The 25,610-nt window shown below is 56.9% G+C and overlaps 1 protein-coding gene across 1 annotated transcript; it reads right to left on the bottom strand.

The window, feature by feature from the left end:
- Positions 1–5,804: 5,804 nt before the first annotated feature.
- On the bottom strand, positions 5,805–7,538 carry LOC123113084 (hydrophobic protein OSR8). Its single transcript, XM_044534211.1, has 2 exons — positions 7,243–7,538; positions 5,805–6,131 (listed from the first exon to the last, which is right to left on the bottom strand). The coding sequence occupies exons 1-2, from the start codon at positions 7,330–7,332 to the stop codon at positions 6,006–6,008; spliced, it is 216 nt and encodes a 71-aa protein (XP_044390146.1). The 5' UTR covers positions 7,333–7,538; the 3' UTR covers positions 5,805–6,005.
- Between the last annotated feature and the right edge of the window lie 18,072 nt (positions 7,539–25,610).

The raw sequence follows: 25,610 nt of genomic DNA, 5'->3' as shown, positions 1-25,610 counted from the left end.
TACGAGCTATGGAGAAGCAATGGTGGGCCCGGATTCCGACGAATGGCTCGAGACCATAAAATCCGAGAGAGGATCCATGACTTTGGAAGAAATACTTGATGGTCGTAAGGCCGTTGGGTACAGATGGATTTTAAAAGGAAGACAGACAATGATGGTAAGTATCGCCATTAAGAAAGCTCGACTTGACGTTAAGATGTTTTCCGACAAGTTCAAGGAGTTGACTACGATGAGACTTTCTCACTCGTAGCGATGCTAAGAGTCTGTTGGAATTATATTAGCAATTACTGCATGATTTATGAAATCTTGCAGATAGGATGTCAAAACATTGTTTCCTCGACGATATCCTTGAGGAAAGGTTGTATGTGATACAACCAGAAGGTTTTGTCAATCCTGAAGAACGCTAACAAATATGCAAAGCTCCAGCAATCCTTCTAAGGACTGGAGTAAGCATCTCGGAGTTGGAATGTACGCTTTGATGAGATTATCAAAGATTTTGGGTTTATACAAAGTTTATGAGAAACTTGTATTTCCAAAGAAGTGAGTGGGAGCACTATAGAATTTCTGATGAGTATATGTTGTTGACATATTGTTGATCAGAAATGATGTAGAATTTCTGGAAAGCATATAGGGTTATTTGAAAAGTGTTTTTCAATAGAAAACTTGGAATAAGCTGCTTGAACATTGAGCATCAAGATCTATGAAGATAGATCAAAAAAACACTAAATGGTACTTTCAAATGAGCACATACCTTGACATGATCTTGAAGGTGTTCAAGATGGATCAGTCAAAGAAGGAGTTCTTGCCTGAGTTGTAAGGTATGAAGTTAAGAGTTAAAGCACGACCACGACAGAAGAGAGAGAAAGGACGAAGGTCGTCCCCTATGCTTCAGACGTAGGCTCTATAGTATGCTATGCTGTGTACTGCACCGGAAGTGTGCCTTGCCATGAGTCAGTCAAGGGGTACAAGAATGATCCAGGAATGGATCATTGGACAGCGGTCAAAATTGTCCTTGGAGTAAATAAAGGACATGTTTCTCGATTATGGAGGTGATAAAGAGTTCGGCGTAAAGGGTTACGTCGATGCAAGCTTTAACACCTGTCCGAATGACTCTAAGTAGCAAACCGGATACGTATAGTGGCGCAACCATTTGGAATAGCTCCAAGTGGAGCGTGGAAGCAGCATTTACAATATGACATAGAGAATTGTGAAATACATACGGATCTGAATGTTGCAGACCCGTTGACTAAAACCTCTCTCACAAGCAAAACATGATCAAACCCCAGAACTCATTGAGTCTTAATCACATGGTGATGTGAACTAGTTTAATAACACTAGTAAACTCTTTGGATGTTGGTCACATGGCGATGTGACCTGTCAATGTTAATCACATGGCGATGTGAACTAGATTATTGACTCTAGTGCAAGTGGGAGACTGTTGGAAATGTGCCCTAGAGGCAATAATAAATTAGTTATTATTATTATATTTCCTTGTTCATGATAATCGTTTATTATCCATGCTATAATTGTATTGATAGGAAACTCAGATACATGTGTGGGTACATAGAAAACACCAAGTCCCTAGTAACCTTCTAGATGACTAGCTTGTTGATCAATAGATGGTTACGGTTTCCTGACCATGGACATTGGATGTCGTTGATAACAAGATCACATCATTAGGAGAATGATGTGATGGACAAGACCCAATCCTAAGCCTAGCACAAAGATCGTGTAGTTCGTATGCTAAAGTTTTTCTAATGTCAAGTATCATTTCCTTAGACCATGAGATTGTGCAACTCCCGGATACCGTAGGAATGCTTTGGGTGTACCAAACATCACAACGTAACTGGGTGGCTATAAACGTGCACTACAGGTATCTCCGAAAGTGTCTGTTGGGTTGGCACGAATCGAGACTGTGATTTGTCACTCCGGTTGACGGAAAGGTATCTCTGGGCCCACTCGGTAGGACATCATCATAATGTGCACAATGTGACCAAGGGGTTGATCACGGGATGACGTGTTACGGAACGAGTAAAGAGACTTGCCGGTAACGAGATTGAACAAGGTATCGGCATACCGACGATCGAATCTCGGGCAAGTACAATACCGCTAGACAAAGGGAATTGTATACGAGATTGCTTGAATCCTTGACATCGTGGTTCATCCGATGAGATCATCATGGAACATGTGGGAGCCAACATGGGTATCCAGATCCCGCTGTTGGTTATTGGCCAGAGAGCTGTCTCGGTCATGTCTGCATGATTCCCGAACCCGTAGGGTCTACACACTTAAGGTTCGGTGACGCTAGAGTTGTTATGGGAATTGGTGTGCAGTTACCAAATGTTGTTCGGAGTCCCAGATTAGATCCCGGACGTCACAAGGAGTTCCGGAATGGTCCGAAGGTAAAGATTTATATATGGGAAGTCCTATTTTGGCCATCGAAAAATGTTCGTGATTTTTCGGTATTGTACCGGGAAGGTTCTAGAAGGTTCCGGAGTGGTGCCCACTAGAATGGGGGGACCCACATGAACGTGGGTAGTGGCGGAAAGGCCCCACACTCTTGGTAAAGGCGCACCAAGAACCCCCCTTAGAAGGAATAAGATCATATCCCGAAGGGATAAGATCAAGATCCCTAAAAAGGGGGGATAACAATCAGTGGGGAAGGAAATGATGGGATTTCGTTCCTCCCACCTTTGCCAACGCCCCAATGGACTTGGAGGGCAAGAAACCAGCCCCCTCCACCCCTATATATAGTGGGGAGGCGCATGGGAGCTTCACCCAAGCCCCTGGCGCAGCCCTCTCCCTCCCCAACACCTCCTCCGTAGTAGTAGTGCTTGGCGAAGCCCTGCCGAAGAACTACAAGCTCCACCACCACGTCGTCGTGCTGCCGGAGCTCTCCCTCAACTTCTCCTCTCCCCTTGCTGGATCAAGAAGGAGGAGACGTCCCCGGGCTGTACATGTGTTGAACGCGGAGGTGTCGTCCGTTCGGCACTAGGATCTCCGGTGATTTGGATCACGATGAGTACGACTCCTTCAACCCCGTTCTCTTGAACGCTTCCGCTTAGCGATCTACAAGGGTATGTAGATGCACTCCCCTCTCTTTTGTTGTTGGTTTCTCCATAGATAGATCTTGGTGACTCATAGGAAATTTTTGAATTTCTGCTACGTTCCCCAACAGGGGCACCCCATGGAGACACAACAATTGATCCCTTGGATCTCTTAGCCGTGTGCGGTGCCCCTCTCCACCATAGTCTACCTCGATAATATCGTAGTGGTGCTTAGGCGAAGCCCTGCGTCGGTAGAATATCATCATCGTTAACACGTCGTCGTGCTGACAGAACTCTCCCTCAAAGCTCGCCTGGATCGGAGTTCGAGGGACGTCATCGAGCTGAACGTGTGCAAGAACTCGGAGGTGCCGTGCGTTCGGTACTTGATCGATCGGATCGTGAAGACGTACGACTACATCAACCGCGTTGTGCTAACACTTCCGCTTTCGGTCTACGAGGGTACGTGGACACACTCTCCCCTCTCGTTACTATGCATCACCATGATCCTGTGTGTGCGTAGGAAAATTTTGAAATTACTATGTTTCCCAACAATCCGCCGCCGTCGTCGACCCTCCCTTCCCCCCACGCCTCTACTTCGACCCCGGCGCAACCACGCGGCCTCTCTTCCGACCCAGCGGTCATGTGCGCCGAGGCGACCCGTCAGGGCCAACCGCCATCCGCGCGTCGGCCTACCCATCGCCCTGCGTCGGCCGTCTCCGCCATGCTCCGACCGGGACTCCTGCATCGCCCCGACCCTATGGCCTCGCGCTATACGGCTACCCATCATAGCCACCGCTCGCGCCGGCCCACCCATCGATCCACGCCACCCGCCTCCGCCGCGTATGCACGGCGGCCCTGCGATCTGCCTCGCCGACCTCATCCCCGGCTGCGTCAAGCTCGTCGGTTGGCTCAGCTCGGGCGCCGCTGCTACTTGGTCGCTCGAGCCTCGCTGCCCGGGCGCCGGCGTTGTTTTAGCATCGTGGGTGCCGGCGGTGACGCGCTTTTCCGCACGTCATCCTACGTCGTCCGTCATCGTCGGCCGCATTTTGGACTCCGCCGCCACCCCACCTTCTTCAAGCGACGTCCCCTACCTCCTGCACGATCGGCTTGATCACCCGCTCGCCGCCGTGATCCGCCTCATATACGCCACGCGATCGACCTGGCCTGTCGGTTGCGCGCGCCTCCACAAGTCCCATGAAGATCGTCCCCGAGTTCAACACGTCCTTCACCGATCGAGCATCGGGCTGCAGCGCTGCCATCCTGTGGTTCTCCTTGCAGCTGCATCGACCTGCGTGCTGCCACTGCGTCGCCCCATCGGGTCGTAGCGAGCGTGGCACGCGGTCTCTGCGATCTCCCGAGGTCGTCCCTGTGGCTACACTGACCCGGGCTCCGCCGCTGCATCGCCCTGTCAGGCCGTAGCGCCACGACCCGCGGTCCCCGCCGCCGCCCCGAGGTCTTCCCGACATCGCCCTTACCAGACTGCTGCCGCCGCATCCCCCCCCTTTTGGCCGTAGCACGGCGGCCCGCGGTCCACTCCGCCGTCCCCGTGCGTCGACTTCCCGTGGTATGCGACACGCCGCATCCCTTGGCGCGGGAACGCCACCGTCCACGCCAGTCTTCGTCACGTTCTCGGGTTCCTCGCCTACTTCGAGCATCTTCGTCACGCTCCTAACCTAGCCGCCGCCGCTGCCATCAGGTCGCCGTCGCCGCTCTTCTTTGGTCGTCGTCGCCGCTACCCTCGCAGCCGCCACCGTCGCCCGTCCACCTGCTTCGTCTTCATCCAGCACCAGCGCGTCGCCATCGTCGACGTCATCTACCCCGACCACTTCATCTACTCCCACAATCGCGCACGACATCGGCCTCGCGCCGATTGGCGCCGCCATCATCGTCGAGTCCTTCTCTGCTAGCCTCTCCGACTTCTCCGACATGGCGTACAGCTTGTGCAGGACCCAGTCTACACATGACCGGTGTTGGCAACAACGATGCGTGCCTTCGTCCACGACGTGTCCACGGGCCTGGCAAGCCTGGTGCGGCGCTTCGTCAACTTCATCTTCGTCCGTCTACGCATGCCCGATGCTGGCAACACCGATGCGTGCCTTCGTCCACGATGTGTCCCCGGGTTTGGCAACCCCGGCACGATGAGTCGTCAACGACATCTTCTTCTCGGCGCACCACTACTCGCACCCATGACTGACTCGGCGCTTCCTTGCGCCCGCGGCTCCACTGAGACTTCCTCAACACCGGCCACCCCCACCCCGACTCGACATCGATCGCAACATACTTCACACGGCTATCTCGACCACGGCTCCACCACACACGCTCTCGGCTACCTCGACAAACGGCACAAAGGGCTACCGCTTGCTTGAGAAACCTCGTCGGTTCCCGCTCCAACCACTCATCTAATCTTGCTGATGCAGTGTCAGTTGCCCACTTGAGTTAGTTTGGGAATGGTCCTTTCTAGAAAACTCTGCAAAACTCTCAAACATAAAAACGACAGTGACGGTTCTAAAACTTCTACAGCTTCATCTCTGGCGACATATGTATGTAAAACTGACCTAGCTTTTTGAAAACAACACATTTGCTCTATCAATCAAAAGAAAGGAAAAAGAAACACAGTTGACATGGGTGGTGTGGTTCCTATCAGCAATGAAGTATAGCACACAAAATTAGGTCCGACTGAACAAAGATCACCACACAACAACAGTGGCAGGAATTCCTAGGATCGTAACTCCTGTTCATAGCCCTGCTCACGTAAACCACTGGCATAAATCTTCGGAGCTGCTGAAATATATTCGGTCGTATCAGAATTACAGGACGGCGAAAGCGAAGGGGAGGATGGTTTAAGCATTTACAGGCTGACAGAAAGAAGGCACGCTACACAGTCCAGATGGGAACACACGACGTCGATTCGCAACTACCAGGCGAGAGGTTCATCACACAATACGAGTTGCTGCAGGATTATTAAGCAAGGGTGTCGTAGTCCCGATCCCGCTCCTCCGAGCCGAGCGCGACAAGCACGTAGACCGCGTAGATGATGCCGGGGATGTAGCCCAGGATGGTGAGCAGCAGGCAGATGCAGAACTCCATCTGTTCAAGACAGAAAGGATGACCCAATACTGTTAGTATGCTATCAGGATCGAGAAAAAACAATAGCACTGAACTGCTCCTTCTGCGCCACACAGAACGTGCTTGCGCATCACCTATCCATTCCAGGATCCAAGATTAATCCAGTGAATCATCGGAGCAACTTGCTCTTCTTACGAGGAACAGATTGTAGTGCTTAGACAAATTTACCGTGCCGGCTATGCACATAACTTCTACTCCCTCCGTTCCTACATATAAGTCTTTTTAGAGATTTCAATATGGACTACATACGGAGCAAAATGAGTGAATCTACACTCTAAACCACGTCTATATACATCCGTATGTAGTCCATAGTGAAATCTCTAAAAAGACTTATATTTAGGAATGGAGGGGGTAGTATAAATAAACAATGGGGTCGAATATAACCACTTGAAGCGCAATACAATGTAGTAAGAACGGAGAGAGGGTAATCCCAGGCCCCCAGCAGATGGCGTGGTTTTGCTTTCTATATAAAGCGGGACTGAGAGGAGAGGCCTTTTCTCTAAACAAAATTCAGACATTAGCGACATGCACCGTACATATTATCCTCCTACTTAGACGACGACTGAACCCACAAATGGACTGAATGCCTTCTTGAACGCAGCTACTCAAAAAACGTGTAAAACAGATTCAATCTGCTCTCATTGGCATGGCAGCAACCAGCAGGGCCTGCATAATTCCATAGCTAGAGCATAAGTAAAACATACCAGCCCTGAACCATACAGTAGTATGTTAATACCTGCAATACTAGGCGTCACCTGCAGGTCATTTGCAGGTCTAAAACACCGAGGAAACCGCAGGCCCAAGCTAGAGCAATGCTATGCTACGCGTCACCGACAGGAAATCGCGCGAGTTCAGGGGACCTCGCGATCGCAGCCAAGGGGAACCGCCGCCCAAATATGTCTCGAACCACCGGTCGGACGGTCGCCTGACTCGCCTGCTACTCGGGCGGCGGCTGCCAGCGCGCAAGCCCGCCCGACCGCAAAGTTCGCGTTTGGGAACCTACCGGGTCGCGTGGATCCAGCCAGTCGAGGAGGGTAGCAGGGGGGAGGGGAAGAGGGGGTGGATTGCTTACGCTGCAGCAGCCGTAGTGGAGGAAGACACCGAGCGGCGGCAGGATGATGGCGAGCAGGATCTCCAGGAAGGTGCAGCTCCGGGACGCCATCGGGGATGGAGATCTCGGATCTGATCGGATCGAATCGGGGGAAATCTCTCTCTTGCTCTGGTCCGGGGGTTGGGTTGGGGAAGGAAGGACGGAGAGGATGATGTGATTACTTCGCGTCGCGCGGAGACTTTACAGACTTGTGGTGCTGGCTGGGGCTGGCCGGGCCGACACGCCACGCGGCTCGACGGGGAAACGCCGCAGCGGCCTCAGGGCATCTCCGGACCCGCCCCCAACAGGCCTTTCCCAGGCGATTCTGCCGCACCGACGTCAAAAAAAGGCATCAGTCGCGCCTCCAGAAACCCGTTTTTTGCCGATTCGGGCCAAAACTGTTGTCGGCGGACCCAGGCCGAACCCGGCGCCCTGGGGGGCGCTTGGGGAGCCGGCACAAGCGAAAAAGGCGCGTGGGCCCGCCCTGGAGGCGACCCGAGGGCCTTTTCCCGCCGTTTCTTGACGCTTTTTCCTCGCATCTCTCCCGCTCGCTTGACTTCCTCCCGCCATTCTCTCCCTTTCTCCGCCAAACCCCCTCCAGCTCGCCACGAAGAAGTACGCCATGCCGCCGAAGAAGTGCGCCATGCCGCGCGCGGCGGCAACCGCGATTGGCGCCGTGGCCCAGCCGAAGCAGAGGAAGCCGAGGGCGCCGCCATCGAAGCCACCGGGCCTGTCGAACGCCGAGTGGAGGGTGGAAGTTCAGCGGCGCGAAGCAGTCACCGTCGACAGGCGGAACATGGCCATAGCCAAGAAGGCCCGCGACAACGCGGCGCGCGCAGCGGCGTCTTCCTCATCGGTCGACCAGGCGGGGATGAATCCACCCGTCGTCAGCCACGCCCAGTACGCGCCCTGGGGACAGCACGGCGCCGGATCTCCATGGGGTTCATCGTCGCCCGGCTACGCCGACGGCGACGCGCACGGTGGGTTCAACCCAAACGTGACCTTCCCTCATGGTCACCCCGCTACGCGCACGCCCTCGCCCGCCTTCGTCGGCGTGCAGTACCCTTCATACAACTACTCGCCGCCCACCGCCTACGCGTCCACACCGACGCCCCATCTCTATCGTGGACCGCTACCCTTCTCACACCTCGGCGACGCCGACGACACGGGAGCCGACATGGACGACATCATCGCGACAGGATCGACCGCGGCCGTTGCGTCTCCCGGGTTCGCCACCCAGGACGAGGTAGTGGACCTCAGCGGCGACATGGAGGCCGAGCTCAGCTACGTCTACGGCGATGACGCGCAGGAACCCGGGGAGGAGGAGGAGGAAGACGGGGAGGAGGAGGAGGAGGAGGAGCCGGCTCCTGTTCCGACGAAGGGGCGCCAGAAGAAGAAGAAGCGGACAGCTAGGTCAGGCGAACCGCGCATCAAGTGGACGTCCAAGGAAGAGGAATGCCTCGCCGAAGCATGGAAAGTCGTTTGCCTCGACCCGACCACCGGCGCGAACCAGAGCTTGGAGACGTACTGGGACCGCATACAGGCCGAGTTCGACGAGCGGAAGCTCGTCGACCCCTACTTCAAAGGCGTCTACATGCAGCGCGGCTCCAAGGCGATGGCGAACCATTGGGGGCGTATCCAGTTGGCGTGCAACAAATGGCATGGAATCGTCGAGGAGGTCGCGGCTCGCCCGGAGAGCGGCGCCAGCGTTGAGGATCAGGTACGCACGCCGTTCGCCCGCATATCTTCGTCCCCTACGCCCGCCGCCCGCCAACTGTTCGTCCATTCACGCAGCTGCTGCGTATGTTTGCCATGTATCGGGGCGACAACCAAGACGCCGACTTCAAGCACCTCCACGTCTACAAGCGCATTGATAAATGCGAAAAGTGAGCAGAAGTCCGACGTGCCCTCGACAAGGCCAAGGAGACATACAAGCCGGACGCGACGACTCCGGGCGCGTCAGAGGGGCGGCCGGACGGCCACAAATGGCAAAGAAAGGGAAAAGCGCTGACGCGGCAACCGCGCAAGTGCAGGAGTCCATCGAGCATTGCCTCGCCGACGCCCAGGCCCGGGCCGTCCTACGCGAAGAGAAGACCGAGGCACAGTGGTCGTCGCTAATGAAGAACAACGCCATCAAGCTCGACCTGCTCCGGACGAACGTCGCCGTGAAGAAGAGGAACACCGACATGGCTTTTCTGATGGGCGGGGCGGACATGCTCTAGAGCAACGACGAGAAGCTCAAGGCGTGGTACCTGGCGCAGCGCGGCCTCATCCTGAACGAGCTACCGACGGCAACGCCGACGACGCCCACGACCACACGGACGCCAAGCCCGAACGACGCCTCTACATCGCCGCCCAGCAGTGCCGAAGCCGCGCCGACGCAGCCCAGCACCGAAGCAGCTCCGACACCGACGAGCCCGCGCACGCCGACTCCGCCAACGCCTGGAGCCGACCCCGCCGAGTGAATCGTTGTGCATGCGAACTTGCGGCGGCGGCGCTCTGTTTTTTGTAACGCCAGACTACGTCCGATCGCCGGATTTGCGGCGTCTTTTGAGAGCGGGAACGACCAAGTTTAAATTTCCCGCATCCTGGGGCCGGCGCGTGAGGGCGTGACTGGGAGCTAGGTCGCCCCCAGAGGCCGAACTAGCGCCGGCACGCCCCCAGGCAGCTCTATTTAGGCGCCCTGGGGGGGCCGAACGGCTGGAGATGCCCTCAGGTGCCACACGCGGTTTATCCTGGGGAAAACATTCGCCAGGTAGAAACTGGCAGCGAAGCGCCCTAACTGCCACACGATCTTGATCCTATGGTGCAGTTTGGATGACTTTTTTACCCTCAAAATTACAGTAATGTCATGGCAATTTGTCACGGCCCGGAAATGATGTGACTTACTAAGACTCAAAGCTCAGGGCCGGGTCATACTCATATCGGGTCTCAACAGTGGGGAATATTCCCAACAGGTGTAATGTCGGATGTAGACTGTATTCGGGGTACTTTGTGTAATGATGTGTTATGATCTATATAGTGTTGTTTTCTCTCAATAAAAATAAGTTATATTGTATATATAAATTATGGCACCGCCAAAACTAAGATCCTTGGCGCGCCATTGTGCGGGTGCGATATATTTGTGACTACGGCTAAAAGATGTGATGTCACGCATCTAACAGCTATCGAGGTGACTCATAGCTCCTAGCTATCAGTCGTCTGATAACTTTCAACTACTAGTCGGCTAATTCCTAGCAGCTTCACTTGAAATTTCAAACATTATAATATATGTGAAATTATATGAATTAGGCATCTCTTCCAAGTTTATGCCTTCCTAGCTAGCTCAATGTTGAGTCTATCAGTCGACCTGTTGTGTCTCATAGGTGGATTTCCACATGTATCACCCATTGTTACTTGTTGCGTCTTTCCTTCAACGGTGAACAACTTGCAAATGTGGCAGAGACCCACCCTTCAGCCATTGTGTATGCGCCAGAAAATTAAGGGGCATTTCCTAAATGGTGTCTTATGCGCCTGTTACTAGTGTTCCTGCAATCAAGCATACACCACTGTCAGCGTTCTGGGAACGGGGGTCCCCAGACTTGCTTGCCTGCGGTGTGCGGCCTGGCTCAAAGGGGGCCCAGCATGGCCCATCTTCATCAACACAAGCTCAAGACCCTCGCGAGGGGCCAAGCCTCGCGGGGCGGACGACAAGGAGCTTCCTCAGGCACGGCCTCGTCAGGCTGGCTCACGAGGAGGCGGAGAGTTCAAGGCGGGGTACCTCGCGAGGTGCCCATGACGCAAGCCATGACGACCAAGGGCGCCAGCCGGGCGCCAGCCCGCGCAGTGTCCTTCTTTCCTCTTTGGTGCAAGGGGAGCAAGCGCAGGCGAGAGCATTAAGCAAAGGCATCCATTTTGGTGCAACAAGACCAAGACCAGTCCAACGGCAGGATGGAGGTCAACGTGGAGCCCAAGTCAACGTCACCACCAGAGCCTTTCACAGACGAGGACCAACTTTAGTCAGGATAAGTGTACTAGATGTTCCCCTTCAAATTGGCCAATTGTTGGCGCCCTTCCCGCTCAATATTTGGGAAGAGGCCCAGGGCCTTCGCCTATAAATAGGACTAGCCACCCACAGGGTAGAGAGATCGGCATAGGAAGCGGAAGATAAGATAGGCATCTAGAATCAAACCTTCAAAACGGACAACACCACCACAAGGACAGACCCTCGCGAGGTTATTCTTCCTTGTATTGTTCATCATCAACCCAAGAGGCAATCCACCACGCCACACACTGGAGTAGGGTATTACACTACAATGGTGGCCTGAACCAGTATAAATCATGTGTCTCTTGTGTTGTTCTTCTCGTAGTTTAGATCATAGCGATTCGGCGAAGAACAGGTAGGTAGAAGGCGAAACCTCCGCGCGCACCCCAGTGTTCGAACCTCAAGGGTCTGCCTGAACCCGAAATCCGACATTTGGCGCGCCAGGTAGGGGTGCTCCGGAATTCGTCTTCCGTCGGCCTGCTCTTCTTCGACCGTCGCGGCCATGTCTGACGCACGCCGGGTTCGCGCCGAGCGCCGAGCCGCCCTCGCTTCCCGCGTCGCCCAGACGGCTCCCGTCGGCGGGCGCCCTCGTCGTTCCCCGTCGCCTGCCGTCAACGCCGCCACCGGCCCGGCGGGGAACGAGCAGCAAGCATCGTCCCAGCACCCGTCCATGAGGCGAGACGGCCGCACCGCTACGCCCTCGCTCACCCCCGCTGGTTCTTCATCCCGCGTGCCCCGCGCGGCCATGGAGGCTCGAGCTGCGCTCATCGCGGCAAACGAGCTCCTGCGCTACCGCCCAGTCGACGAGTCTACGAAGAATAGCTCGATCGAGTCACCGAACTCGTCTGCGCCGCTGGGGGCTCCCCCGCGCCAACTTTCTCGCTCCACCGTGCCCCGCCATGCGCGGGCAATGAAGCTCCTGGGGCGCCTCAGCCGCCTCCCCCTCAAGAAGGCGCCCTGGCTCCAAGGCACGCGGCCCTTGGGCGGAACCCGCCCTGTCAGGAACCAGCGCGGCAGGAGCAGAGCTGCCAAGAGGTCCCTCGCCCTCGAGAAGCTGCTCGAGCGCTCCCTGCTCCGGCTCGTCCCGACCATGCTCCTGCTCCAGCACGTCAAGACCCCGCGCTGCACCCAGCTGCGGCGCACGGGGACCCGCAAGACCGAGCCCTTCGTCCTCCAAGGCCTCCTGTGGCCACAGCGGGCTGTCGCGCCTTCACCATCGAGCTACGCACCGTCGCGTGGTCCGGCAAGTTCAAGCCAGACCTGCCTCCTCGCTACGACGGCACGGCAGACCCTGCAAAGTTCTCTACGAGCTGGGCATCGAGGCTGCCAACAGAGACAAGAAGGTCATGGCAAACTGGTTTCCCATGGCTCTTAAGGACGGGGCCCGCACCTGGCTTCTAAACCTGGCTCCAGGCACGATCTCCTCCTGGGACGAGATGCGCACCCGCTTCATCGCCAACTTCCAGGGTACTTGTGACCGGCCACCCGCCGTGAGCGACATGCGCCGCATCAAGCAACAACCGGGGGAAACCCTGCAGAAGTACATCCAGCGCTTCAACAATGCGCGCCTCAAGATTCCCAAGGTGACCGAGGAGGCCATCATCTCAGCCTTCTCTGACGGCGTGCGTGACGTCAAAATGAAGAAGGAGCTCGCAATGCATGAAGATCTGTGCACTTCCTTGGAGTTGTTCAACCTGGCGACCAAGTGCGCCAGGGCTGAGGAAGGGCGTCTCTCCCTCCTCGAATTGCCTGCCGCAGACCCTGAAGAGAAGAAGCCCAAGTCCAAGGACGTGAAGCGCAAGGGGGCTGTTGTGCTCGCGGCAGAACCAGACACCAAGCAGGGCAGAGATCAGCCGGAATCCTCCAAGGGCAGTCGGTACTACGTGTACCACGACCTCCACACCCACAACACCAATGAATGCCAAGAGCTCAGGGCCCTGCGCGAAGGACGGACTGGCCGGCGTCCAGACCGCAGCGACCGGGTCTACGGACGAGGAGGAGGATGGAACACATGACGCTGGGAAGACCGCAGCCCACGTCAAGGGTGGCGCGACCAACCTCGCGATGATCGCTGGCAGGACCCGCCTCGCGAGGGAGGCTGGAGGGATCAGCCTCGCGAGGATCACCCGCAAGGTAACGCAGGCCTCCCTTCGCTATCGCCGCAGCCAAGGAGAAATGAGGACCGTCATCAGGACGAAGGGGCTGGGGGTTTCCAGGAACCACGCGCGATCGCCTGCATCCTAGGTGGAGCCCAAGCCCTAGCCTCTCAGCGCATCTTTAAGCAGTTCGCCCGCGAAGTGAATGCAGTCCTCCCCAAGCTCGAGGCCACGCGCCATCTCAGGTGGTCGGCGTGCGCCATCACGTCCAGCTCAGCGGATCAGCTCAAGTGTGTGGCCACAGCCGGAGTCCTCCCGATGCTTTGTTCCCCAATCATCAGCAACGTGCTAGTCACCAAGACCCTCATCGATGGTGGGGCAGGGCTCAACGTCCTGTCCGTGGAAACATTCAACAATCTCCAAGTACCCTATAGTCAGCTTCATCCCACCAAGCCTTTCTCCGGAGTCACCGACGGCTCCACGGTCCCGATTGGGCAGGTCCGCCTCCCTGTCACCTTCGGGGCACGCGACAACTACCGCACCGAGCTCATCGACTTCGACGTCGCCCACATTCGCCTGCCGTACAACGCCATCCTCGGGTACCCAGCGCTGGCCAAGTTCATGGCCGTAACCCACCACGGCTACAACGTCCTCAAGATGCCAGGAAGTGGCGGAGTCATCACGGTGCCCTGCGAAGAGAGAGACGCAGTTTGCTCCCTGGAGAGAGCCTTTCAGGCCGCATCACTGGAAGACCCGGATCGCGGAAGCAGGAGGCTTCCTGAGGCCGCCCCCAAGAAGAAGAAGACATCAGCCGGCCTGGCCCCTCAGGAGGCAGGTCCCTCTGGGCCCGCGCCTGCTCAGGGGGAACCTCCTTCCATCGCATAGGGAAGCACGCCCGGTGCCCTCCTCAGGCAGGGCTCGGGGGCTCTCCCCTGGAGGGCCGTCGACCTCGCCAAGGTCATGAGGGAGGCGCTTGGGCACCACGTGGAGGCATGCTTCGAAGCACGTTTCCATCAAGAAGGAGCAAGGCAAGGAGGGACAAACCCTCAGGAGTTCGTCAGCAAGGCCATTCAGGAGCTATAGGAGTCAAGGGTCATGAGAGGCAGCCGCCGCTTATCCGCTGTGGCTCCCCATCCAGGCGAGGATGGTGGGCTGTGCGTCTGCATCGACATACCAGGGCTCAACCAAGCCGCGTCTCAGGAGCGCCTCTGGCCTTCGCGAGTGGGACGCTGCGAGGGCCCGCCCCACAGCTACGTTCGCATGCCTTACGGCTCGCCGAACGCGGCTGCTGCGTACCAGCACATCATGAGGGCCATCCTGGAGGCTCAAGAGGTCAGGCGTTCCGCAGCCCTGGTGGAGATGGAGACGGTCTGCGAAGAGCCACCAGCGCCTCCGGAGCCTCTCGAGGCCCCAGGGCCTGGGGGCTCATGAGGATCTGCCTCCGCAGCCCACCGAGTCTGCTGCAGCAACACCCCTTCGTCTTCAGCGTCATCAGGTGACATCTTTCTAGTTTCATTTCCAGCTGGGAGCGCCCTCAGGGCTGCATTATTCCCAGGCCACGTGGGTCCGTCCCTGTGGCGTGTATCTTTTTTATTTCATGTTCTTAGCTCACTCTGCTGGGGCGCCCCTCGGGCTGCATTATCCCCAAGCCGCTTGAGTCAGACCCAGTGGCATGTACCCCTCTTGCATTTATCTTAGGGCCATGTTTTCGACCCGTCATGCTTGTTGTTTGGTGCCTGTTCATGGTACCTTTTTCTTCCTGGATGTTGCAAGCTTGCGCGTTAAAGGGGGTGCCTGAGCATCGCGACTCAGGGCTCCTACCGGCTCTCCAGCCATCACCCTCTGGTCTGCCCACGGCATCGCGCCCCGGCATACCAGCGACGGCTGAGACCAGCCCGAGAGCCGGGACCCGAGGACGTAGAGTTTCGACATCTAACCCAGCTTGCGCGTTAAAGGGGGGGTGCCTGAGCATCGCGACTCAGGGCTCCTACCGGCTCTCCGGCCCTCACCCTCTGGTCTGCCCACGGCATCGCGCCCCGGCATACCAGCGACGGCTGAGACCAGCCCGAGAGCCGGGACCCGAGGACGTAGAGTTTCGACATCTAACCCAGCTTGCGCGTTAAAGGGGGGTGCCTGAGCATCGCGACTCAGGGCTCCTACCGGCTCTCCGGCCCTCACCCTCTGGTCTGCCCACGGCATCGCGCCCCGGCATACCAGCGACGGCTGAGACCAGCCCGAGAGCCGGGACCCGAGGACGTAGAGTTTCGACATCTAACCCAGCTTGCGCGTTAAAGGGGGGGTGCCTGAGCATCGCGACTCAGGGCTCCTACCGGCTCTCCGGCCCTCACCCTCTGGTCTGCCCACGGCATCGCGCCCCGGCATACCAGCGACGGCTGAGACCAGCCCGAGAGCCGGGACCCGAGGACGTAGAGCATCGGCATCTAGCCAAATTTGCAGGAACACACTCCAAGATAAGGCCCAGAGCCAGGCGCAACCCGCCTTGAGGTAGGGCCCCGTGAGTCCCGCGCTGGCTCACGGGTGCCCAGATACACCTCGTCAAGCCCTACCGTGCCAGCCACGTGTCAGGGCGGGGCTGTACACGCCCCGGGGGCTCCTCCCGGAGGGGAGCCCCCTCCCACGCACCAGTGGAAGCACCATGCTCCGCGCTGGCTGACGACACTGCCGAGGAGCGGCTATGCCCGTACGCATACGGAAGCGCTATGCTCCGCGCTGGTGATAAACAACTGAGGGTGGCCCCCGGGCCGCATCAACCTCAGGGAGCCCAGAGCTCAGTGTCTAGCCTCATCGCAACGCCTCCCCTCGGGAGTGCCGCGCGAGGGGGCTGGGCACGGGGGCTACGCCTGGGTCACGCCCAGGCGCACGCCACCCAGCCAGGCCCCCCGGGCCTGGTTCGTCGCGCGTCCCTCCCCGAGCGGAGCCAAGGTATGAAGGCCGTTTGAGCGTCAAGGGGGACTCCTGAGCATCGCGACTCAGGAGCCTAACTGGTCACGTAGCCCCTCACTCCTTGGTCCCGTCCTGGTTTCCGGTCGGGGCTAACGGCGGTTGAGGTATGCGCGGGGCCGGGCTCTGCAGACGTAGAACGGTAGATCCACCCCCACATCTCACCTCCCTACTTGCTGTTCGGGCGCCAAGGGGGACTCCTGAGCATCGCGACTCAGGAGCCTAACTTGTCACGTAGCCCCTCACTCCTTGGTCCCGTCCTGGTTTCCGGTCGGGGCTAACGGCGGCTGAGGTATGCGCGGGGCCGGGCTCTGCCGGCGTAGGACACAAGCAAGTAGGAAGGAAATAGCGCAAATTTCAAGGAATTCAAAAGCAAATATTACAGTCCATATTGTTATCACAGCACCAAATGCAAGTTTTAACGCCTCCCCGAGGCCTGATACATGTGCAGAAACTAAAAGCAGGGCGGGAGCCACAACGGAGTCACTTGCCGGCCGTGGAGTTGGGCAGAGCGGGTTCGCCTTGTGGAGCTGCCGGGCTAGCAGCGCTCCGCTTCGGCCTGGTGCTGAAGGCCCGGAACTTCCCCAGCAGAGCCTCCGCACGACCCTTCACAGCCTCAGCAGTGGCAGCGGCATGCTCGCCACTCGCTGGCTCCAGCAGGATGTCGAGGTCGATGTTGGGGGCGCGAAGATAGATGTGGGTGAACACTCGCGTCAGCGCCGCAGAAGACAAGACGCGTGCCTCGGCCTCAGCCGTAGGGCCGAGGCCAAGGGCGACATCGTCAAGGGCATGAACCAGGAAAGGAAGCAGCTTGGCAGGGCCGTCCTCCTCGCCGGCCAGCGGGCTCTCCAGGCCGCTCTCATAAAGCGTCTTCAGTGAAGCTCGGGCCTTCTCCTCCATCTCCGCAAAGGCCACGCGATCCTCGGCAAGAACCCGTGCCTTGCCGTCCAACTCAACCTTCCTCGCCTCCAGCTCTCGCTCCAGCGCGCCTAGGCGGTCACGACGCTTCTTGAGCTTGGCATCCCAGTCCTTGACGGCCGCCTCGTGAGCCTTCATGCCGTCCTCCTGCTCTAGGCGGAGGCGCGTCTCCTCGGCAAGCCGGTCCTGCAGGCCCTTCAACTCGCCCTCCAGCACCTCGCAACGACCTCGGGCATTAGCCGCCTCCCCCAACGCGGCGTCGCGGGCAACCTTCGCCCCAAGGACGGCCTGCTTCTCCTCATCGCAGGCCGTCGAGGCCTGGACCAGCGCCGCCCGAATCGAAGCATCGGAGTGAATCCAGCCAGAGGCTAGCTCCAAGCGCCCGGCCACCAAACGAGGGTCGGCGCTCAGAAGATCCCATCGCAGACGGTCCAGTTCGGCAGCAGCACGATCCAGGATAGTAGGAGGAGACGGGGAAGTAGCAGTCGGCGGAGTAGGAGGAGAAGACGGCAGCGTGACCACGGTGTCCTGAGGCGGAGCCTGCTGCGCCCCAGCGGCTGTGGCGACGGCGTCAAACGGGGGCGCCTCAGGGGTCGCCAGGGCCATAGGAGCCGAGCTCGCCCTAGCCGGCTCGGCAGGGCCTCGCAGGGACGCCTGGGCAGGAGAGGCCCGCGTGTCACGTTCATCTTCTTTCGCGAGCAGAGGCGCTGTCGCGGATGGAGTCTCAGGAGCCCCCTTTGGCTTCTTTGCCGTGGGCGCCAGCCTAGCCGGGAGATACGGGCGTCAAGCCTCAGCGACGAAACAAGAAACAAGACAGGGATCAAGCACTTACAGGTCGTCGCCCGCAGGCTCGAGCAGCCTCCAACCGTACTTGAAGCCCGAGAGCCGGTTGCAAGGATCAACCTCAAGGAGCGCGGGTGCAGCTGGGGCGCCTGCGGATCGCCTCGGGGCTGGGGCGGACCCGCGGGGGATCAGCCCAGTCCGGTCCTTCTTCGGGGCCGGGGGCAGGCTCCCGCCGCCCTGCACGACATCACCCTCGTCGTCGTCACTCAGAGAGAGGCGGAGAGTGCGGGACTTGCACCGAGGAGGTGGAGCCCTTGACTCTGCCTCGGAGTCAGCCCCCTTTTCCCGCTCCCCTTCCTCCCTCTCTTCGCTGGAGTCGTCGAAGGATACGTCCACCAGGTCCTCGGGAGCCTCCGCGGGCACAGGCCCGTCCCCGTTGAGGACGGGCATGGACCCCACGACCTGCTCCCAGTCCTCATGAAGGAACAGGGGCGTCGGAGCGCCCTCCAACCTTGCCACGTCGCCCCCGACCAAAGACTGGAGGACCGCGGCCAGATCCTCATCAGCCAGGATCGCGGGGCTCAGGTGGGGCCTCCACATTGGAAGCGAGTACTGACGAAGTGGAGCCAGCTGATGCTCCAGGAACTCCCTCAGTAGCGAGGCGCCAGTCAGCTTCGCCGCCGCCATGCTGGCCGGCCTCAGATCTGCATCCATCTTCTCCAACACCAGCCTTACACGGGGATCCACAAGCTCCACTCGAGACCAGTCGTCGGAGCTCGAGGGGTGCCCCGTGGGCAAGGCCAGCCGGGGGTGGACGCGCCCAGCATCAACCAAGACCCACTTGCTCCTGAAGCCCTCAATCCTTTTCCCGGGATTCAAAATGGCGATGGAGCTGCCGTACGTGACGAAGCTCGCACACGCAGAGACGGAACCGTGAGAGGGCCAGAGGGAGAAGTAGTGGCGCAGCAGGGCCACTGAGGGCTTCACCCCCACGTGAGCCTCGCAATAGTAGGCGAAGACTGTCAGAAGGAGGACAGAGTTGGGGTGGAGATGCAGAGCTTGAAGGTTGTAATGGCAGAGGACGGAAAAGAAGAACTCGGAGAAGGGAGGCACCAGACCGGCGACAATGGCGCTCACGAAGAGCGGATAGAAGGTGCTTCCTTGGCCCTCAGGGAGGGCAGAACCAGCCTTGAACACCTTCGCCCCGTCGACGCCCTACGCGCTGCCAACTGGTGCACCCGGGCAAGGCTCGCCTCCGACACGTTCGGCGAGTCCAGGGCGGACGAGTACCAAGCTTCGGCCGGGGCCTGGCAAGGCGCCATGTCTGGCTAGGGCGCGCGGGTGGAGTAGATCTGGAGATTTCGAAGGAAGGAAGGAGAGGCGCAAGAAAGGGGATCTGAGCAGCAACTGGAGAGAGCAAAGGAGGCAGAGGGCAGATGCCGCTCCTTATCAACTAGCGCGGTTGCGGAGATGCCCACGTCGAATCAACCGCCACGCGGCGCCCAAGGCCGCAGGCTGTTAGGGCCCGCAATGCTTCGCATTTGCCCTTTCGCCTCTCTGCTCGGCCAAGTCCAGGCGCGTCTTGGGCCCGGGGGCTACTGTCGGCGTTCTGGGAATGGGGGTCCCCAGACTTGCCTGCCTGCGGCCTGCGACGTGGCTCAAAGGGGGCCCAGCATGGCCCATCTTCATCAACACAAGCTCAAGACCCTCACGAGGGGCCAAGCCTCGTGGGGAGGACGACAAGGAGCTTCCTCAGGCACGGCCTCGTCAGGCTGGCTCACGAGGAGGCGGAGAGTTCAAGGCGGGGTACCTCGCGAGGTGCCCATGACGCAAGCCATGACGACCAAGGGCGCCAGCCGGGCGCCAGCCGGGCGCCAGCCCGCGCAGTGTCCTTCTTTCCTCTTTGGTGCAAGGGGAGCAAGCGCAGGCGAGAGCATCAAGCAAAGGCATCCATTTCAGTGCAACAAGACCAAGACCAGTCCAACGGCAGGATGGAGGTCACCGTGGAGCCCAAGTCGGCATCACCACCAGAGCCTTTGACAGGCGAGAACCAACTTTAGTCAGGATAAGTGTACTAGATGTTCCCCTTCAAATTACCCAATTGTTGGCGCCCTTCCCGCTCAATATTTGGGAAGAGGCCCAAGGCCTTCGCCTATAAATAGGACTAGCCACCCACAGGGTAGAGAGATCGGCATAGGAAGCGTAATATAAGATAGGCATCTAGAACCAACCCTTCAAAAAGGACAACACCACCACAAGGACAGACCCTCGCGAGGTTGTTCTTCCTTGTATTGTTCATCATCAGCCCAAGAGGCAATCCACCACGCCACACACTGGAGTAGGGTATTACACCACAATGGTGATCTGAACCAGTATAAATCATGTGTCTCTTGTGTTGTTCTTCTCGTAGTTTAGATCCTAGCGATTAGGCGAAGAACAGGTAGGTAGAAGGCGAAACCTCCGCGCGCACCCCAGTGTTCGAACCTCAAGGGTCTGCCGGAACCCGAAATCCGACAACCACCGCCCTTGCACTGGGTCGGCCCGTTAGGCTTCTTTTTTTCATTATGAAACTACACAAAACACGGGGCGAGAGATATTCAAACTAGTGATCTCTTGATTCCCAATAATCTGCACTAACCACCTAGGTCGTTGCATTTTTCTTACTCTTTTTTTCTGCTTTTGTTCTGTTCTTTTTTCCTTTCCTTTTTAATTTTTTTCTGTTCTTTTCTTACTTTTGTGATTTTTTTCAAATTCATAAAAAAATTTACGGAATTGATTTTTTTTTTCAAAATCAATGATATTTTTTCAATTTTGTGAACTTTTTTTGAAATCGATGAATTTTTTTCAAACTGGATGAACTTTTTTCAAAACCAAAGGCTTTTTTCAGAATTGATAGACTTTCTAATTTTGTAATTTTTTTAATCGATGAACTTCTTTTTAAATATTTTGGCTTTTTCGCATAAGTCAACTCGTGTGACCTTGAGGGAGCAAACCAGAAATGGTTCCTAGACGAGCGACCTGGTCGCCATGTAATTGGGCCAGCCCATAAGGCAAGCTCGTGGGTGTGGTTCCTCCTAGTGACGCTTAAGATGCCACATAGGAGCTCTCCAATTAAGGGCAGGTTCTTTTGTGGCTTATTTGTAGTTGTGGAAATAATCCGCCCTCTATGTACACATCTTATTCTAGAAGCCCAACCTTAAATTTTATTTTAGAAACCTACTAGTTAGCTCTTAGGGCATGTTCTGAACCTATCTAGCTTCTAACCTCAGGAATTCTTGCAGCGGATCCAGCCTGAACGGTTTTGCTTCATGAAGCTAAACTCACGAAGCGATATTGGGCCATAGTGCAAATCAGTGAAGCAAGCTTTTCCCTGCTCCACGTTTTCGTGAAATTGAAGTTCCACTTATTTACGAGCAAAATGCCACCACAAAACAAAACGTTTCGCCCCTTCTCTTCCTCGCTTGAACAGAGAAACCCATCGCACATCGCACATATCTCTCCCTCTCTCTCGTTCTCTTCCTCACGAAACCTCACCGCCGCCATTCCCATTGTTGGAACGCGGTAATTTAAAAAAAATCCTACGATCACGCAAGATCTATCACTAGGTGATGAATGACAACGAGAGGGGAGAGTGTTATCTACGTACCCTCGTAGACCGAAAGAGGAAGCGTTATGACAACGCGGTTGATGTAGTCGTACGTCTTCACGATCCGACCGATCCTAGCACCAAAGGTACGGCACCTCCGCGAACTGCACACGTTCAGCTCGGTGACGTCCCACGAACTCTAGATCCAGCTAAGCTCGAGGGAGAGTTTTGTCAGCACGACGGCATGATGATGGTGATGATGAAGTTACCGGCGCAGGGCTTCGCCTAACACTACTGGAATTAGCTTATTTGCCATCTGCCAACTCTTTGTCGTCTGCTGGCTGAGGGCAAAGAAGGTCTTTGTCGTCAGCCACAAGAAAACGGGCGGCAAAGAAGTGGCTAGTGGCAAACAAGGTCTTTGCCATCAGCCAATTCTTTCCCGTCTGCTGGCTGACAACTACGAATCTTTGTCGTCTGCTAGCAGACGGCAAAGAAGTGGGTGGGTCCAGTTATTGTTTAACCAACTACAGCCCACCGGCCCCACCTCTTTGCCGTCCGCCAGCGGACAACAAAGAATCTTTGTCGACCGTTGGCGGACGGCAAAGAGGCGGGTATGTTAACGGCTGTCCCGCCCCCGTCCTCTCTCTCTTCTCTCACTCTCTCATTCCCCACCCCACCCACACCCGCGCCACCGCTGCCGACCCCGTCTGCCGTAGCCGGCCGCCCTACCGCCCCGCACTCCTACCCTACGGTGCCCCGACCTCCATCGCACCACGGCCGTCCCTTCCACGTCGCCCCCGCCCCCTCCCCTCCATCGCCATCCCCCACCCACACCGGCCCGCACCGCCGCCGTCGACCCAGTCCGGTGTAGCCGGCCGCCCCGCACCCTTACCCAACCTCCACCGCAGCCCCGCTGCCCCTTCCATGTTGGCCAGCCGCGCAGCGGCCGTCCTCGCCGCGGCCGTCCCCGCCCCATCCCATCGCGGCCGTCCGGCCTCCCCTCCACTGAGTTGCTACCTCCTCCAGCGGTCGCCACGGCCGTCCGGCCTTCCCTCCACTAAGTTGCTGCCTTCTCCAGCGGTCGTCGCGGCCGTCCGGCCTCCCCCTCCATCGGGTCGCCGCCTCCTCCTGCAGGTGAGATCCTCCCCTTTTTTGTTTAATTAGTTTCTTTTTGTTTCTTTTAGTTTAATTTCTGTTTTAGTTATAGTTTTAGTTTAGTTTTAGTTTCAGTTTAGTTTCAGTTTTAGCTTAGTTTATTTTAGATTAGTTTTAGTTTTAGTTTATTTTAGATTAATTTTAGTTTTAGTTTGGAAGAAGAAGAAGAGTAGAAGGAGGAGGAGGAGGGAGGAACATGAGGAGGGAGAAGAAGAAAGAAGAAAAGAAGAAGAGGAAAAAGGAGAAGGAGGAGGAGGAGGAGGAGGAGAAGAAGAAGAAGAAGAAGAAGAAGAAGAAGAAGAAGAAGAAGAAGAAGAAGAAGAAGAAGAAGAAGAAGAAGAAGAGGAAGAAGAAGAAGAGGAAGAAGAAGAAGAGGAAGAAGAAGAAGAGGAAGAAGAAGAAGAGGAAGAAGAAGAGGAGGAAGAAGAAGAAGAGGAAGAAGAAGAAGAGGAAGAAGAAGAAGAGGAGGAAGAAGAAGAAGAAGAGGAGGAAGAAGAAGAAGGAGAAGAGGAAGGAGAAGAAGAAGAAGAAGAAGAAGAAGAAGAAGAAGAAGAAGAAGAAGAAGAAGAAGAAGAAGAAGAAGAAGAAGAAGAAGAAGAAGAAGAAGAAGAAGAAGAAGAAGAAGAAGAAGAAGAAGAAGAAGAAGAAGAAGAAGAAGAAGAAGAAGAAGAAGAAGAAGAAGAAGAAGAGGAAGAAGAAGAAGAAGAGGAAGAAGAAGAGGAAGAAGAAGAGGAAGAAGAAGAAGAAGAAGAAGAAGAAGAAGAAGAAGAAGAAGAAGAAGAAGAAGAAGAAGAAGAAGAGGCTGCACCAACAGCAGGGCATGGATGGATGAACTATTTCCTCTCTTGTAAAAAAAATTACTCCCTCTCGGTGTATATTGATATAGATGGACTATTTCGATGGTGTGCATGTCTTCGGAACAAGTAGTAGTGTGGGTCCGCTTGACTATAAGGAACTATTTATCCACCTAGCTTTCTCTACTGCTCCTTCCAGTGATCGGTATGCAATGCATGTGTCCATAGACATGACAACTTGAACATGGAAGTTCAACTACGGCGACTGAGGGAGTCCTGGATTAAGGGGTCCTCGACCATCCGGACTATGTGACGTGGGTCGGACTGTTGGGCTATGAAGATAGAAGAGCGAAGACTTCTTCCCGTGTCTGGATGGGACTCTCCTTTGCGTGGATGGCAAGCTTGGTGATTTGGATATGTATATTCCTTTCTTTGTAACTGACTTTGTGTAACCCTAGCCCCCTCCGGTGTCTATATAAACCGGAGGGTTTAGTCCGTAGAGGCAATCACAATCATAATCATATAGGCTAGACTTCTAGGGTTTAGCCATTACGATCTCGTGGTAGATCAACTCTTGTAATACTCATATTCATCAAGATCAATCAAGCAGGAAGTAGGGTATTACCTCCATAGAGAGGGCCCGAACCTGGGTAAACATCGTGTCCCCCGTCTCCTGTTACCATCGACCTTAGACGCATAGTTCGGGACCCCCTACCCGAGATCCGCCGGTTTTGACACCGACATTGGTGCTTTCATTGAGAGTTCCGCACGACACCCCGACCCCGACGCGACACCCCGGCACGACACCCTGACCCCGACACCCCGACACCCTGACACCACACCCCGACCCCGACCACCGACACCCCGACACCTGACAGCCCGACCACCGACATCCTGACACCACACCCACCCTTACCCCCCACCCCCGGCACCCAAACACCACACACCGACCCACACACCGACCCCGACCCCAACACCCTGACACCCCGACCCCGACACGACACCCTGGCATGACACGCCGACCCCGACACCCGGACACCACATCCCGACCCCGACCCCGACCATCGACACCCCCACACCTGACACCCCAACCACCGACACCTCGACCCCTACCACCGACACCCTAACAACGACCCCGACACCCCGACACCCTGAGACCCCGACAATTGACACCCCGACCCCCCCACCCTCCACCCCGACCCCGACCCTCGACACCTTGACACCACACCCCGACCCACACCCGACCCCAACACCTTAACACCCCGACCCCGACACGACACCCCGGCACGACACCCCGACCCCAACACCCGGACACCAACCCCGACCCCGACCATCGACACCCCCACACCTGACACCCCGACCACCGACACCCCGACCCCGACCCCGACCACCGACACCCCAACCCCGACCCCGACACCCTAAGACCCCGATAATCGACACCTCGATCCAATTTTTTTATGTTGTATTAATTTCGTTTACTTTTTGTCATTGCAGGTGTTGACAGGATGGTGGGCAAGGGTCCAGAGCGCCCCGAGCCTCCTGCGAGCGCTACTGGGAGGGGTGGTTCCATTATTCCACCCAAGCCCCTCCGGAGAGCGCTGCTAGACAGTATGCAGACAACTATGGCAGGCGATTCTTCTTTGGCTGGGAGAGGTCAGGGGAGGACGAAGAAGGCTGGTAGAGGTAGACGTGGCAGCGGGAGAGGTAGGAAGGCTGCTACGCCTTCCTCGCCGCCACCCTCAGCTGATTCACCCGACCAAAGGACTGCTTCGTCTGACGTGGACCCGTCTCGGACTCCGGTCCATGAACCTCCGGTCGCTGATCCTTCGCCCCACCAGAATCGGGTCACCGATCCTTCGCCCCACGTGAGTCCGGTCCCAGAGTCTTCGTCCCAGAAGACTCCGGTCATGGGGTCTTTGTCCCAGAAGACTTCGGTCACGAGGTCTTCGTCCCAGAAGACTCCGGTCCTGCCGTCTTCTTCCCACAAGACTCTGGTCCCGCCGTCTTCTTCCCACGAGACTCCGGAGGCTAGT

Source organism: Triticum aestivum, chromosome 5B (genome assembly GCF_018294505.1).
Source record: "Triticum aestivum cultivar Chinese Spring chromosome 5B, IWGSC CS RefSeq v2.1, whole genome shotgun sequence".
Lineage (NCBI taxonomy): Eukaryota > Viridiplantae > Streptophyta > Magnoliopsida > Poales > Poaceae > Triticum > Triticum aestivum.
The sequence above is the reverse complement of the archived record's forward strand: the minus strand, read 5'-3'. Positions and strand labels throughout refer to the sequence as shown.

What these genes read in the sequence shown, in the direction of transcription:
- LOC123113084 (XM_044534211.1), bottom strand. Translation starts at nt 7,332, where the DNA reads ATGGCGTCCCGGAGCTGCACCTTCCTGGAGATCCTGCTCGCCATCATC. An exon ending in TCCACTACGGCTGCTGCAGC is followed by an intron (nt 6,132 to 7,242) that starts GTAAGCAATCCA and finishes TGTCTTGAACAG; the next exon opens with ATGGAGTTCTGCATCTGCCT.